Raw genomic sequence first — 13216 nt, 5'->3', positions numbered from 1 at the left:
GGTTACTACTAGATAGAGGGCTAAAGAGTGGTTGAAAAGAGTTGTGGTGGCTAGGAAGAGTTGAGAGATGGCTAATAGAACTGGTGGTGAAGGTGGTAGGGAAGGGTGTTTATTGGAAAAAAGGTTGTAGCAAAAGTGGGGGGTTCAAAGAAGAGGTATTTTGAGGTTTATGGGTCCCGTTTGGTAGAGCTGTGGGAAAGTGATTATAACTTATAGCCTAACAGCTTATAGCTTATAGCTATGAACATAAGCTAATTTTTGACTTATAAATTAAGCTTCTCCTCCCCCACTCAAAGAATAAGTTGATTTTTGACTTACAAAAAGCTATAAACTGTATTGTTAAGCTGAACCAAACACATCAAAATAGCTTAAATTAAGCTAAAAGTTGAAATAAGCTGGAAATAAGCCTTACCAAACAAAGTCATGGTAGGAGTCCAAAAAACAGAGAGGGAATGAAGCAATTCAGGTGGTGGGGTTTAAAGAAGTAGGGGATTTTAAGAAAAGTAGTGGGGGCAAATAAAAGTACTTATAATTAAAAGGATAAAAATATACTTAAAATATAGATTATCTCATACGGTTCAGAAACTTACAAATCTTCTATTGTTAGAGTTTGTTAATAGAAAATATGAAATTTCATGTCCCTCTTGTATAACAATGAAATTATCATAACTATTAATTGAAATATATTGTTGACATCATTAAAGTTGTTAATTGAATTAACGGTTTGTTAGGTTTTATTTCTTGGCAATCCCGTTTGACAAAACTCCTTTGAGTTGTAATTTTATTCGCATTTTTATTTCAGTGAGGCTATGAGTTGTTAAATGCGAATCCAACCCGAATCAAGCCTTTCAGAGAAGTTTGTGATGATAAAGCTTTCAAGATTGCCACTTCGCTGATTATGACGGGGATCGAACTGCCCGGTCAGCTAGCGGGGGTCCAGGGGGCAGCGCCCCTTGGCGGGTCCGGGGCAGCGCCACGGCGGGGTCGAGGGGCAGTGCCCCCGAAGCAAAATGCAAAAATGCATTCCAAGTTGCCTGTCCGCTCGAGCGGACATTCCCCCGCTCGAGCGGAGAATCCCTGGTTCCAGCAGTTTTGGTCGCCTGCAAAAGTACTGAGATGTGTGATTTCGCGCTCGAGCGGGCTTTCTGGCGCTCGAGCGGACCTCTGTTATATCACGCGCATATTTTGCTGAAGACGTTCGAGCGGGCTGTTGGGCGCTCGAGCGGAGATCGCGGGACAGATTCTATAAATTCGCGTGTTGGGTCAGATTTTAGGATTACTCCTCCAGATCTTCTTTTTGGGTTCTAGGGTTTATATCTGGGGATATTTTGTGAGTTTTCTTTGATGTTTTTATTGAGTATTCAACTCATGGTTTAAATAGAGTACATCAAAGGTTGTGTTTTGTTCTACAAAAGAGAGAATTGTTCTTCGGTGGATTCTGAAGAATTCGAGCCTGAAGCTTTGGTGGATTCCAGGGTGGCTCATCGTAAAGACAATTCCGAGGTGAAGACGGGTTGGAAGAGGCACATAGAGGTTGGTTCAATTAGGCATGGATTCACTAGGTAATTGAGAGTATACCTGTGTAATTCCTTTTAATCTTCTTAGTGGATTGTTTTGTGGTCGTTGCCCGTGGTTTTTTTATCACAGTTGGAGGTGTCCAATTGTGATTTTTTTCCCGTAAAATCGTTGTGTTTCTTTGTCTTGATTGTTTGATTGGGATTGTTATATTCTGCTTAAAATTGATACATAATCACAAATCAACATCTAGGGGATTTCTAGATTTTTTCATGGTTAATAAGTGAAAAAAATTATTTGTTATGGGATTAGAAATTTTAAGAGATTTAGAGCTTAGGGTTTAAGCAATGCATGTATAATTTAGGCACTATTTGGGAACAACATTTTTGATTAAAAGAGTCAATAAGAATAAAAAATACTAAAATAGTTAATAAGACAAAATGACACATCCCACACATTAATCAATTATTTTTTTTCTTTCACAACCATCTATTTAACTACAAAAAAAAATCACAAATCATCCAAAACATAACTTCTTTTTTTTTTTTTTTTTCCATCTCATAAAATAGTTAAAAATTCAAAAAACTAACTTAAAAATTAAAAAGATACTTTTTTTGGGAGAATTTCAAAATAGTGGGAAAAAAAATTACAAAAATATTTGAGGTGCAAGTAATTTTGTAATTGAGCGCAAATGAAGGGTTGTGGAGTGCGTAACAGCCTCTGTTGCACAATCAATGAAGTTTTATTTGGGCTTCATTCTGGCGATTCGAACTAGTCACATTTTCAAAGATATCGAATATAATATATCAAAAAGAATTCAATATAATCGGATATGGACATCCATTTCATCAAGACATATTCAGCTTGTTTGGTTCTGATTTTGGTTTTTAGAAAACAATTTTCAAAAAATTCTATATTTTTTATTTTTCGTATTTTAATGTTTTAATGAATTTTTTTAATATTTTAAGCAATTTTTTTTAATATGTAGATACACCTAACATAAATATATTTAAAAAGTATAATATTTGTGAATTTTTTTAAAAAAAAATACACAGTGGCCTCGTTTGGAACATGTTTTTTTAGTCTTTCTTTGGGAAGAGCTAAAATAGCCCGACTTTTTGGTGTTTTGGCTATTTTAGCCTCGTTTGGTTTTTATTTTTGTTTTTTTTGACTTTTATGAGAGAAAAAGTATAATGATTATGATTTGGATATGACATTTTATCTTATTGGCTTATGTACCCAATTTTGTCTTTTGCGTTTTTTTAGCCAAAAAGCCAAACCAAACATAGCTTTAGTAACTTTTTAGTTTTTTGGCTAAAATATGATGTAGGCCTCATTTGACAAGTAGTTGTTTTAGCCTAAAAATAAAAAAGTTAGTAAAAAAACTAAAAAGCCTATAACTTATACAAAAAAGTCAAAAATTCTCTTTTCTCTCTATTTTTGCATATCTTTTCATAAAAAATCAAAAAATATTCAAACATACTATTTTTTTTACCTCATATTTTTGTCAAAAAATCAAAAAGTTATTAAAATAACATATTCCCAAACGAGGCCATAAAAAAAAATAGTATGTTTGGGATGACTTTTTGATTTTTCACGAAAAGATGTGCAAAAAGTAGAGATAAAAGGAAATCTGACTTTTTGGTTTTTTTTAATGACTTTTTGATTTTTAGGCTAAAAAGTGATGTTACCAAACGAAGCCTAAATATAAAAAATACGAAAATTCAATACATTTTTCATATTTTTGTATATTTATTAATTTTTTAAAATATTTTTTCACAAATATTATAAAATTGCTTAAAATTTTAAAAATAAAAATAAAAAAATACGAAAAATAAAAAAAACTCAATTTTCAGAAAAGTGAAACTAAAACTCATTAATTTGGCATAACTTACAAAAGTTAAAAATTCAAAAAGTTACTAAAAGCTAAAAAATCCAATTTGAAAGAAGTTTGTGAAAAAAGCTAGAAGGTAAAATTACTATTCTACCCTTTAAAATGGACTATCCAAAAGTTAAAAAATCACTAAAAATAAAATAATCATTTTAATTTTATAAAAATATTTTATTACACCCCTTTTTATAAAAAATTTAAAAAAATTACGCACCAAACTACCCAAAACAACCTCTAAGAGCATCTCCAAGAGGCTTGCTATATCTTATTTTCAACTAAAGTAGCAAGCCAAAGCCGAAAAAGAGACCTCCAGCAGCCTCATCAAATCCTTCTACAATTTGATCCAAGCAACAGTTGCTAGCTACCTGAAGCTAGCAACTGTTCATGTGCTATGTATTTTTTTATTACTTTTTTCCTATGTATTAATGATGATCAAACTATTTACAAATTTATATATTAATATATATATATATATATATGAGTAAAGTTGAAAGAAATAATATTTTAAAGGGGATAGTTAAAGTAAAGAGTATTGCTGGAATGTGTATTGAAAAAAGGATCAGCTAAATTAATAAAGTGAAATTTTGGGTAGTTAATTTAGTGAGGATTGCTGGAGATGCTCTAAGTGGGCTGTTCACTGGCAGCAGTATCTCTCTACGACTTTCTCTCTCTAAAACAGCACTGAAGAACTGGGCGCCATCATTCATGAGAACATTACAAAGCTTCATGCACACAATCCTCGAAATCAAACCCTCTTCTCACAGTTCGCCATCATCAACACCATTCCCATTCGGCCCCTTCAACTCCACAACACAACGAAGATGGAAGAAAAAACCATCTGACACAGCACAGACCCGCCTAGAGAGCCGAACCAGAGACCTCAAGCTCGACAAACTCACAACCCACCTCCACAAACTCACCCTCGTCCTCACCCTTCACCGCCTCATCTCCGCGCGAAAGCGCGGCCCTTTCGTCTCCGTTCAATTCATGTCTCGCTGGAAAAACATCGTCGGACTCAACATCCCCGTTGGAACTTTCCTCCGAAAATACCCCCACGTTTTCGAGGTATTCACTCATCCCATTAAGCGAAACGTTTGTTGTAAAATTAGGAAGAAAATGAGTGATTTGATTCAAGAAGAAGAGGGTTTTATTAGGGTTTCGGAATCGGAGAATGTTGGCCGAATTAAAAGGCTTTTGATGATGTCTGTAAATGGTACACTTCACATTCATGCTTTGAGATTGATTAGGAGAGAATTGGGATTGCCCCAAGATTTTCGAGAATCGATAATTGGAAAGTATACAAATGAGTTTAGGTTGGTTGATTTGGAGATTGTGGGTTTGGTTGATAGAGATAGAGAATTGGGTTTTGTTGGGGAGGTCGAAAAGTGGAGAGAAAAAGAGTTTAGAGAGAAGTGGTTGAGTGAATTCGAAACAAAGTATGCGTTTCCTATTAATTTCCCGACTGGGTTTAAGATCGAGGCAGGGTTTAGAGAGAAATTGAGGAATTGGCAAAGACTTCCTTATGTGAAGCCTTATGAGAGAAAAGAGGGGGTTAAGGTTCGTACTTGCGGAGGGATTGAGCGGTTTGAGAAGCGAGCTGTTGGGATTCTTCATGAGTTTTTGTGGTTGACTGTGGAGAAAAAAGTTGAAGTTGAACGGTTGGTGCACTTTCGAAAGGATTTGGGTATAGAAGTTAACTTGCGAGAGCTTATTTTGAAGCACCCGGGCATTTTCTATATATCTACCAAAGGGAATGCCCAAACAGTTTTTTTAAGAGAGGCATATGGTAAAGGGTGTTTGATGGAGCCAAACCGAATTTCTGTTGTTCGGAGGAAAATGTTGGACCTTATTTTGCTGGGACATCGGAATACTATTGCATTGAGAACTCGAAAAGGAACCAGGGATGAGAATAATAATGTAGTATGCAATGAGATTGAAGGGGGGACAACGAATGGTGACTGGGTTATTCCATTCCTAGACGGTTTTAATGATAAAAAAACCGATGATGAGCTCAGTGAGATTGGTGGTTTATCTAAGGAAGAGCTTAATGGGCTCTCTTAAAATCAGTCCAAAGTGTCAGGTGATGGAGAGGCTGCACCACCCATTTCAGAATGTAGCTCTTTTGTCTAATTAGACTCTCTATGGTCTGATTGTTGCTTGTTGTGTGCTTCAACACCAAGAAGATTGCTTCCTGCAGTTAACTTCTCAAGAAAAATCTCACTGGGAGCAGGCTTTAATTCGGTCAGTGTTGTTTGTGTTAATCCTTTGTTGTTCTACATGGTTTCAAGCTACATGGTGTGCTATAATCGTAGTTTAAGCCTAATTTACGATCCCCTGCTTCATAAAATAAAAAGAGAACACGAAATTGGAATATAACTTTTTGTGTTTTCCTTTTCGTGGATGGAATATACGTCTTTTTTCATATCTATTTGATTATCCTATCATTTTAAAACTAATATGTATGTGTATTTCTCATGGTCAAAAGAACAGAAAAAAAGTATGAACTTGAAATCTTCTTAACGTAGATTTGTGATAAAATCCTATTGCTGCAATATATAGATGTTAAGATTTGTTAATTCAGAATAATGAAATTGTTCAGTTGCAGACTCTTAACCTTTGTCATATTTGATTTGGAAAGTTCCATGTTATTATTATATGGCTTGGTTCTGTTGTTTTCGTTGTGGCCTGAAGTTGCTTGCCCAGAAGGTGCTGATGACTCCCAAATGTTGCACTGGTGTAGGGCAGCTGTGCTATTTTTTAAAGATGATGCCGAGCATCATTATCAATGTTGCTGGTGCTGTGTATGCTGCATTTTGGGTCAGCTGTGGCTTTACTGATTCTTGTAATAGGACAAACTTTTTCATGTTATTGCTGAACCTGTAGTGTGCTGTATAGCTGGTGTAGGCTAGTTTCTTATTTGTTTGAGGGCCTCCATATCATCTTTGGATGTAAATGGCCTCCTTACTTTTGTTATGTATGTTGGCAATGCCCTGCTTATTGTTTTCATGTTCATCTTATCTATCTACTATAACAAGAAGGGCACTAGCACAGTTTTTCTCTCCGGCCTCACTTGTATTGACCTTTTTGCTTTTAGTCATTTAACAGTTTCCATTTATTTCCCCGTACTAAGGTAGCAAGCTCTTCGCCCTTACTCACCACAATGCCTAGATCAGATCCTTTGTGACAGCGAGAACTTTCATCCTTCCTCATATTTGCAGCCTTTTTTTTTGTTTTTCTTTCCTTACTAGAAGCCACCGGCTACAATGGCTCGACTGGTGGTGCTTTCTTAGAAACGACCATCTTCGGCAGTGAGTTCCTAACCCTTCTTTGTCCGCCTTGCCGCCTTTATTGGAACCACTGTGGCATCAAACAAGCCTTGCCGCCATTGTGTTTGCTGCTTTTTCGTAATGGTGGCCCAATAGTGGCTCTTTCTTAGAGACTGATGATGGATAATTTGTCCATTAGGAGGAATTTCTTGGCAGTGAATGGCCAATGTGGAGGATGAGTAGGAGGATAAGGGATTTAGAGCATTTGGGTTCAAGTAAGGAGAGGGTAATTGACAGGTTCAGAGAGATATATGACAGGTTTGATAGGGAGAAGTACGGGATAAATGATTGGGATAAATGATTAGTTGGAGAAGTAGAGAATGCAATTCACAAGGATTTGGATATTCAGAGAGGATGTAGTTGTTCAACTTGAGAAGTTCAAGCAAGCAACGTGTCTAGTTTGAAGGACGAGAGATGCATTGCTTCTGAATTAATTTATTTTTGTGATCAATTGCAAGTTAATCATTTATTTGTACACAATATTTAATCAATTTAGTTCATAAAGTTTTTACTTTTATGTTGAAGAATCCATTATTTTCTGGGTGAAATGGTAAATAATATAGGAAATTTTAAAAGGTTTAGTATGTGTGGGGGTTTTGAAATTTTGGGGTTCAATAGGTGGCTGGGGAGCTATTTCATTGCTAAGTAATTGTATATTTGACAATGTCCAAATGTTGTGATAATCATGACTAATCTTGGAGGAATTGGGGTTGAGCAAGGAGAATGAAGGGCAAAGGGACGAGGAGGTTGTTTATTCAAAACTTTTATATGATGTTGTTCTGTATAAGTTCAAATCTCCAGCTGTAATCAAGATGCTCATTAAATTGACTTCACTTGATAGCAAAATAATAAGAAGCAAGAGTATTGTTTGTACATAACTATTAAATGATGTTGGCACACGGGTGTAGTGTAGGTACCTGGGCCCAACCCCGCTACGTGGCATTGCCACATCACCCTCCGGTGGCTTCTCCTACAAGCCATGCATACCATGTGTCACCTCCAGTTGATGACAATTGAGCCAATCAGCAAGCTGAGTGCTACTACTGCACTCGGCCTCACCAGACCTGCAAGGTGCTCAGGTCCATCCTGCTTGGTTGCTTGGCCCGCTGATAACCCCACCGAGTGAGGCCTCAACCTCAAAGACAACATGGGATGCACTGCTTAGGTTGGGAGTGTGCCCTTGGCACCCCCCTGGAGACCAATAGAGGATTTTTGGATTGGAGGCAAAAGTTCAGAGTCGTCTGGATGCTCGCTGAGCTCCCCCCTTGGGAATGAGGCATGCTCGGACCAATCTTAGAGAGTGAGTGGCCTTTGCCAAGACATGTGATAGCTTGATGATTGTATCTTACGTACATCTGAAGTCGTCGCTGCTGTGGTAGTATGCTTACACTCCAAATTTATGATGCATGGTTATTAGTTTTATGTTATATTTGAATAAATAGTATTTTAGCTGCTGATGAATGTATACTCATCCAATCATGATCCCCCCTCCCCAGAATCCCTTACCCTTTTTTGGGTTTATTATCTTTGTTGCAGGTTTGTTACTCGTAACATCTGCAATGGGAACTCCTTATGTATTTCTTCATGAAATCTCTGATTGCACCATTAAATGGATTATTAAAGTTAGAATTGTCTGGAGAGTAGGCCCTTCATACTCAAGAGATGGGAAATTAATGTATAAACAGCTCATTTTGATCGATGAAAAGCTAGTCTTTTTTCATAATGCCGGAGTGTTTAACACAATCTTGATGCCCAACAAACTTTTATGTTACCCAGGAAATAAAGATACAATGCTACCATCTTTGGTAAGGAAAATGTGAAATTTATGCACAATTTAAAGATCAGTAGGACTTACTGCATCTCAAGAGCTGCCATTTTTTTTTATTATAAAAAAAAAAAAAAACCTGAATTTAAGCTACCTGCAATTGACGAGCATGAATGCCATGACGGTCAAGTGTTTTTACCAAAATTGAAGAATTTGAGCTAGAGAATTTCTGCTCAACAACAAATGAATTCAACTTTTTACCTCTTTGAGATTTGGTTAACCTCACTTCCCTGTTATCTCAAATTGGTAAATGTTATTTCCGTATAGTTATTGCATAACAGATTTTCTCATATCAGAAGCCACTGGATTAATTCAAATGTCACTTGATGTTAGCTATTGCTGCTAGTGTCTTGAATGTTGGGCCAAAGTTAAAAAGGAAAAAAGGAAAAAGGATTATATGGCTTTATTTAATTATTGTTTTCTGGTGACATAACCATAACCAACTCTTAGTATCTATGTCGTCATTCTCCAGCAAAGATTTAACAAGTAGCCTTCTTTAGCTTTCTTCATACTACTAATTGAATTGTAATTGCTGTATTTCAGTTTAGAGAACCCAATCTTGACAAGTCGGGGTGGATTCGTCTATAATGAGTGCGGACTGATATCAGAATCACTAGAATTGAAGCCAGTTATTGTCGCTACAAATTTGCAAGTAACAGGCGTATGTGGTAAAATTATTATTATAATTCATTCATGGCAGGCAGAGCATTTTTCAGTGTGACATTTCGTGATCTATTACCTTTTAAAGGGAAAAAAAAAAGAAAAATCTTTCCACAAGTCCATCAACTGAGATATCAATATCAATTGAACAAGACATACTAGAGGCCAAAGAATTGCAATCTTAGTAGGTATATTTGCATTTGTAGAAGTATTCCATATGTTCAGTTATACTAACAAATGTAATTTGAAATTGTTTTTTTATCCCTAGGAAATGGAATTGGTGATCCAATTTTGAATGATATACTGACAAAGCCTAGAGCTTTGCCTAGAATGGAACTCAGCACCATTGAGGAGATTAATGAAATCTCTTACACGGTGGTAACAACCTTTCTGCCCTTTTTTTCTTTATTTTTTCTTTCCCTTACTTTTCCTGTGTGACTCGCTTGCTAATAGAAGGCTTTATTGTGATTGATGTACCAGCAATGTTATTTGGGAATGAAGCAAAAAAAGTTTCTTGCTGACGCAAGAGAGCTCATGAATTTTACCATAGAGGTATATTTAATACTCCAATCATGGGGTTTGTTGCTACAAATAAACTGCATCATGCATGTATTTTCCTTCTTCCTTCTACAACAATTTGTCCAGAATTTTCACCAGCAGTTTAATCCTTAACATCTTGGTAGAGGTCTTTCAAGAACTCAAAGCCCTCAATCTCATGTGCCAATGTTACCAACAGGTTAGCTTGGTGACTTAATGCAGTTGCACCTTGAGGCCTGATGGTCTGTTGTAGTACTCTACTTTTTGTTGGACTACACTTCTCGCTGAAAATAGCCATTGATTTCTGCTCTTGGGATAGAACAGCCCCTATATCCACACTACCAGCATCACACTACACCTCTAAAATCTTTTTGAAGCTCGTCAGAATCAATACTGGCACTGTGCACAACTTTTCTTTAATCAAAGCGAAGCTCTTCTCTGCATCTTCACCCCAGACAAACTTACCTTTTTATTGCCGGGTTAATGGTGCTGAAATTCCGAATGAAATGTCTTTAAAATATAGTCAAACTATGGTAGTTCTGAACATCACTAAATGTCTCAAGTGTTGGCTATTCTTGGATATCTCAAACCTTCTTTTTATCTACACCATGGACTGGCACCACTACTCTCCTTGTCCTCAACTACAGTATTGGGGTTTTCACCACAATAAGATGACTGCTGCTCACCAACTAGAACAATAAAATTTCAATTCTTCAATTCTTACCCCTCTTTATAATGAATTTTTCTTATATTACATATCCTTGTCAAAGCTCTACCCATACCTTGTGTTCTTTTGAAGTCGATTATCTACTGCACTTGTTAGCTCACCCTTTCTTTTTCAGGAAATGAACAAAGATGACCACGTTGATTACATCAGAAATTTCAAGAAGTCGCTTCTGCATAATATATATTTTTTATATATATCTTTTGTTGTAATATGTTTCGGAGAACTCTTGTGTATGTTTCAGAGAACTCTTGTTCAATGGAGTGTTTTGAAAAGTTGGTAAAAAATTGACTTTTTGACTTTTTAACTTTTCTTAGTAGCTTTTTTTAGTTAAAAAATTGACTTTTTTGATGACTTTTTAAAAAGAAGTTGGTAAAAAAGCAAAAATTGATTTTTTACTAACTTTCCAAATTACCTGTTGTAATGGATAGAAGCGGACATGGAATTGAGACTCGCCACAGTTAGTTTTCTACTATGGGACTTGGAGCCGATATGGGCAGTCCTGGATTTTCATTTCTCGATGTTATGTACTTAGGCCTCGTTTGAGAACAGGCTAATTTATTAACTTTTTAGCTATTTGGTTAAAAAGATAGGTAAAAAAAACTTGTATGTTTGGGATGACTTTTTGGCTAATTACGAAAAGATGTGCAAAAAGTAGAGAGAAAAGAGAATCTTTGACTTTTTGGTATGGGTTGTTGGCTTTTTGGTTAATTTAGTAACTTTTTGGCTAATTAGTTAAAATAGTCTCTTGCCAAACGAGGCCTTAGAAATTTTATTTATTTATGGGGGGGCTTGTGTTTTAAGACACAAGACAATTGTATTTTTTATTAATCTGTTATCTTTAAATTACGAATAGGTCTTAATAGTTAGACTTAATTTCTATTAAATCTTATTAAAAATAAATTTTGATAAAATTATTGTTAAAGATAATTTATTTTGACAATTTTTTATATATGTCGTTAAAAATTGATAATTAATGATTTTTTTATTATGATTTTTATAAATTATCTTTAAAATTTATAATTAGTGATTTTTTTATGACAAATTTTTTTTTATAAAATTTATTAAATAATAAATTTATTTATTAAGACTTACACGTAGGTATCTCTTATCTTTATGAAGTCCTCTCTTGGATCCAGGGTGTATGGATCCTTGTACATGGTGGGTGTGAGTCACAAGACCATTCATAGCAATTCGTGTAAATTGATAGTTAGAAATGAAACAACTTTTATACAAGTCACATCGCTTAAAGTATATAGTAATAATTATAATAATCTCTTATTTTATAATTTAAATGTTACCTGTCAATTTAGGTCATGTTTGTTTGGGCGGAATGAATTAGCATTCCCATGACTAATAGTCTTAGGATTATGAATCCGTTGGATTATGTATCCTATCTTAACTAATAGTCAAGTTTAAAATAATTAGTCCGTACTTCAATTGTTTAACCAAATATCGGATTAATAATTTTATTGGACTATTAGTCAAATCCCAAGCTCATGTCCACCCAAACAAACATGACCTTAGGGTATTGTTTTCATTCATGGCTTCAAAGTCATCGGATCTGATGGCATGATAGGACTGCTCATTATTAGCCTAACCACTTGTTAGTAAAAATTTAGTTTAGGTTAAATAGGTTTTGACATAAAAAATTAATTTTCACAAATAATTTAATCAAGTAATGTGGTTAATATTTTATATCTTAACAAATTTAAGAATTTCTTTTAGTGTAATGTGAAGAAAAAAACACAAATAAATAAAAATTTAATTGATAACACTTAAACTTGTCACTTAATTATAAGAATTAAATTATAATTTTAAAATACGATTATAATCGATAGGGCTAAACTGGGTTACAAATACTACTACTCATAAGTACAAGAATTACTCCTAAATAAGTTACACTACTATTAAATTTCACATGAGTTGTGAATTCTCTCTCTCTCTCTCTCTCTCTCTCTCTCTCAAATTTTCAGCTTTTTCATGGTTTCACTAGCCATACCATGTTGCCATGTGTCAATTTGCTGGCCTTCCATATCTGTCCATAATCTGCAACTGCTATAACTAACTTAAGCTCTCATTCTTTCTGAAACTGCCATATGTCACACCTTCAGTCTTCTTTCTTGAGCCACTAACTTTATGCTCTTAACTCTTGGATCTTTTTTGCACATTTCCATGCCCCTGTCGATAGAAGATTTCAAATTTATGGTGCCAACAATGCCCCCTCCCATTTAAGGTAAAACTGGGTTCTACCTTGAATGAATATTTATTGATATGGACAACTTTGCAAGCCCAAACCTACAAGCCTAACTTTAATATGGCCCAAAAAATAGAAGTGACCCAGGCAATATAAGCTTAGGAATTTAAATTGAAACTTCACTTTTGCTTCTTTGCTCTACATTGCTTCTCTTTCATCCCTTTAGCTTCTACGAAAACCTTAGCCATAGCTTCCAAGAAAGCTCAATCCTACTCGAAAGCCAAACAATCAAAATTCCCAGAACCTTCTCTAGTGCTCCGTTTTCCTCTTGAGATCAGGGAAACCATTCAAACTGTAACGCCCCCAAAATAATACAATAAAGATAACTTATATACGGAATAAATATGAGAAATATCATACTTTTATACATCAGAGTTCACATGCTTAATAAACAGTTAAATGCCATGTAGGCTTACATCTTTCCAGGTCATGCTTGGTTACACAAATTGAGTCTCGCTCATTACATCTTAAGCCATTGGCT

At 35.2% G+C, this 13216-nt stretch overlaps 1 protein-coding gene across 4 annotated transcripts; it reads left to right on the top strand.

The window, feature by feature from the left end:
• The first annotated feature begins 4037 nt into the window (after window positions 1–4037).
• LOC145804536 (protein ROOT PRIMORDIUM DEFECTIVE 1-like) lies at window positions 4038–9323 on the top strand. 4 transcript variants are annotated; one of them, XM_082898819.1, is made up of 3 exons: window positions 4038–5647; window positions 8269–8537; window positions 9101–9323. In XM_082898819.1, the coding sequence occupies exon 1, from the start codon at window positions 4112–4114 to the stop codon at window positions 5465–5467; it is 1356 nt and encodes a 451-aa protein (XP_082754945.1). In that variant the 5' UTR covers window positions 4038–4111; the 3' UTR covers window positions 5468–5647; window positions 8269–8537; window positions 9101–9323. The 4 variants fall into 4 exon arrangements, with proteins under 4 accessions (XP_082754945.1, XP_082754946.1, XP_082754944.1 ...); XM_082898820.1 differs by lacking the exon at window positions 8269–8537 and adding an exon at window positions 7646–8032; XM_082898818.1 differs by lacking the exon at window positions 8269–8537 and adding an exon at window positions 7646–8107.
• The last annotated feature ends 3893 nt before the right edge of the window (window positions 9324–13216 follow it).

This window comes from Camellia sinensis, chromosome 12, assembly GCF_055761805.1.
Source record: "Camellia sinensis isolate YWXY chromosome 12, ASM5576180v1, whole genome shotgun sequence".
Lineage (NCBI taxonomy): Eukaryota > Viridiplantae > Streptophyta > Magnoliopsida > Ericales > Theaceae > Camellia > Camellia sinensis.
This window is presented reverse-complemented; position numbering and strand designations above follow the sequence as displayed.

Bases quoted from the DNA above. Each gene is read 5' to 3' on its own strand.
- LOC145804536 (XM_082898817.1), top strand. From the start codon at position 4,112: ATGAGAACATTACAAAGCTTCATGCACACAATCCTCGAAATCAAACCC.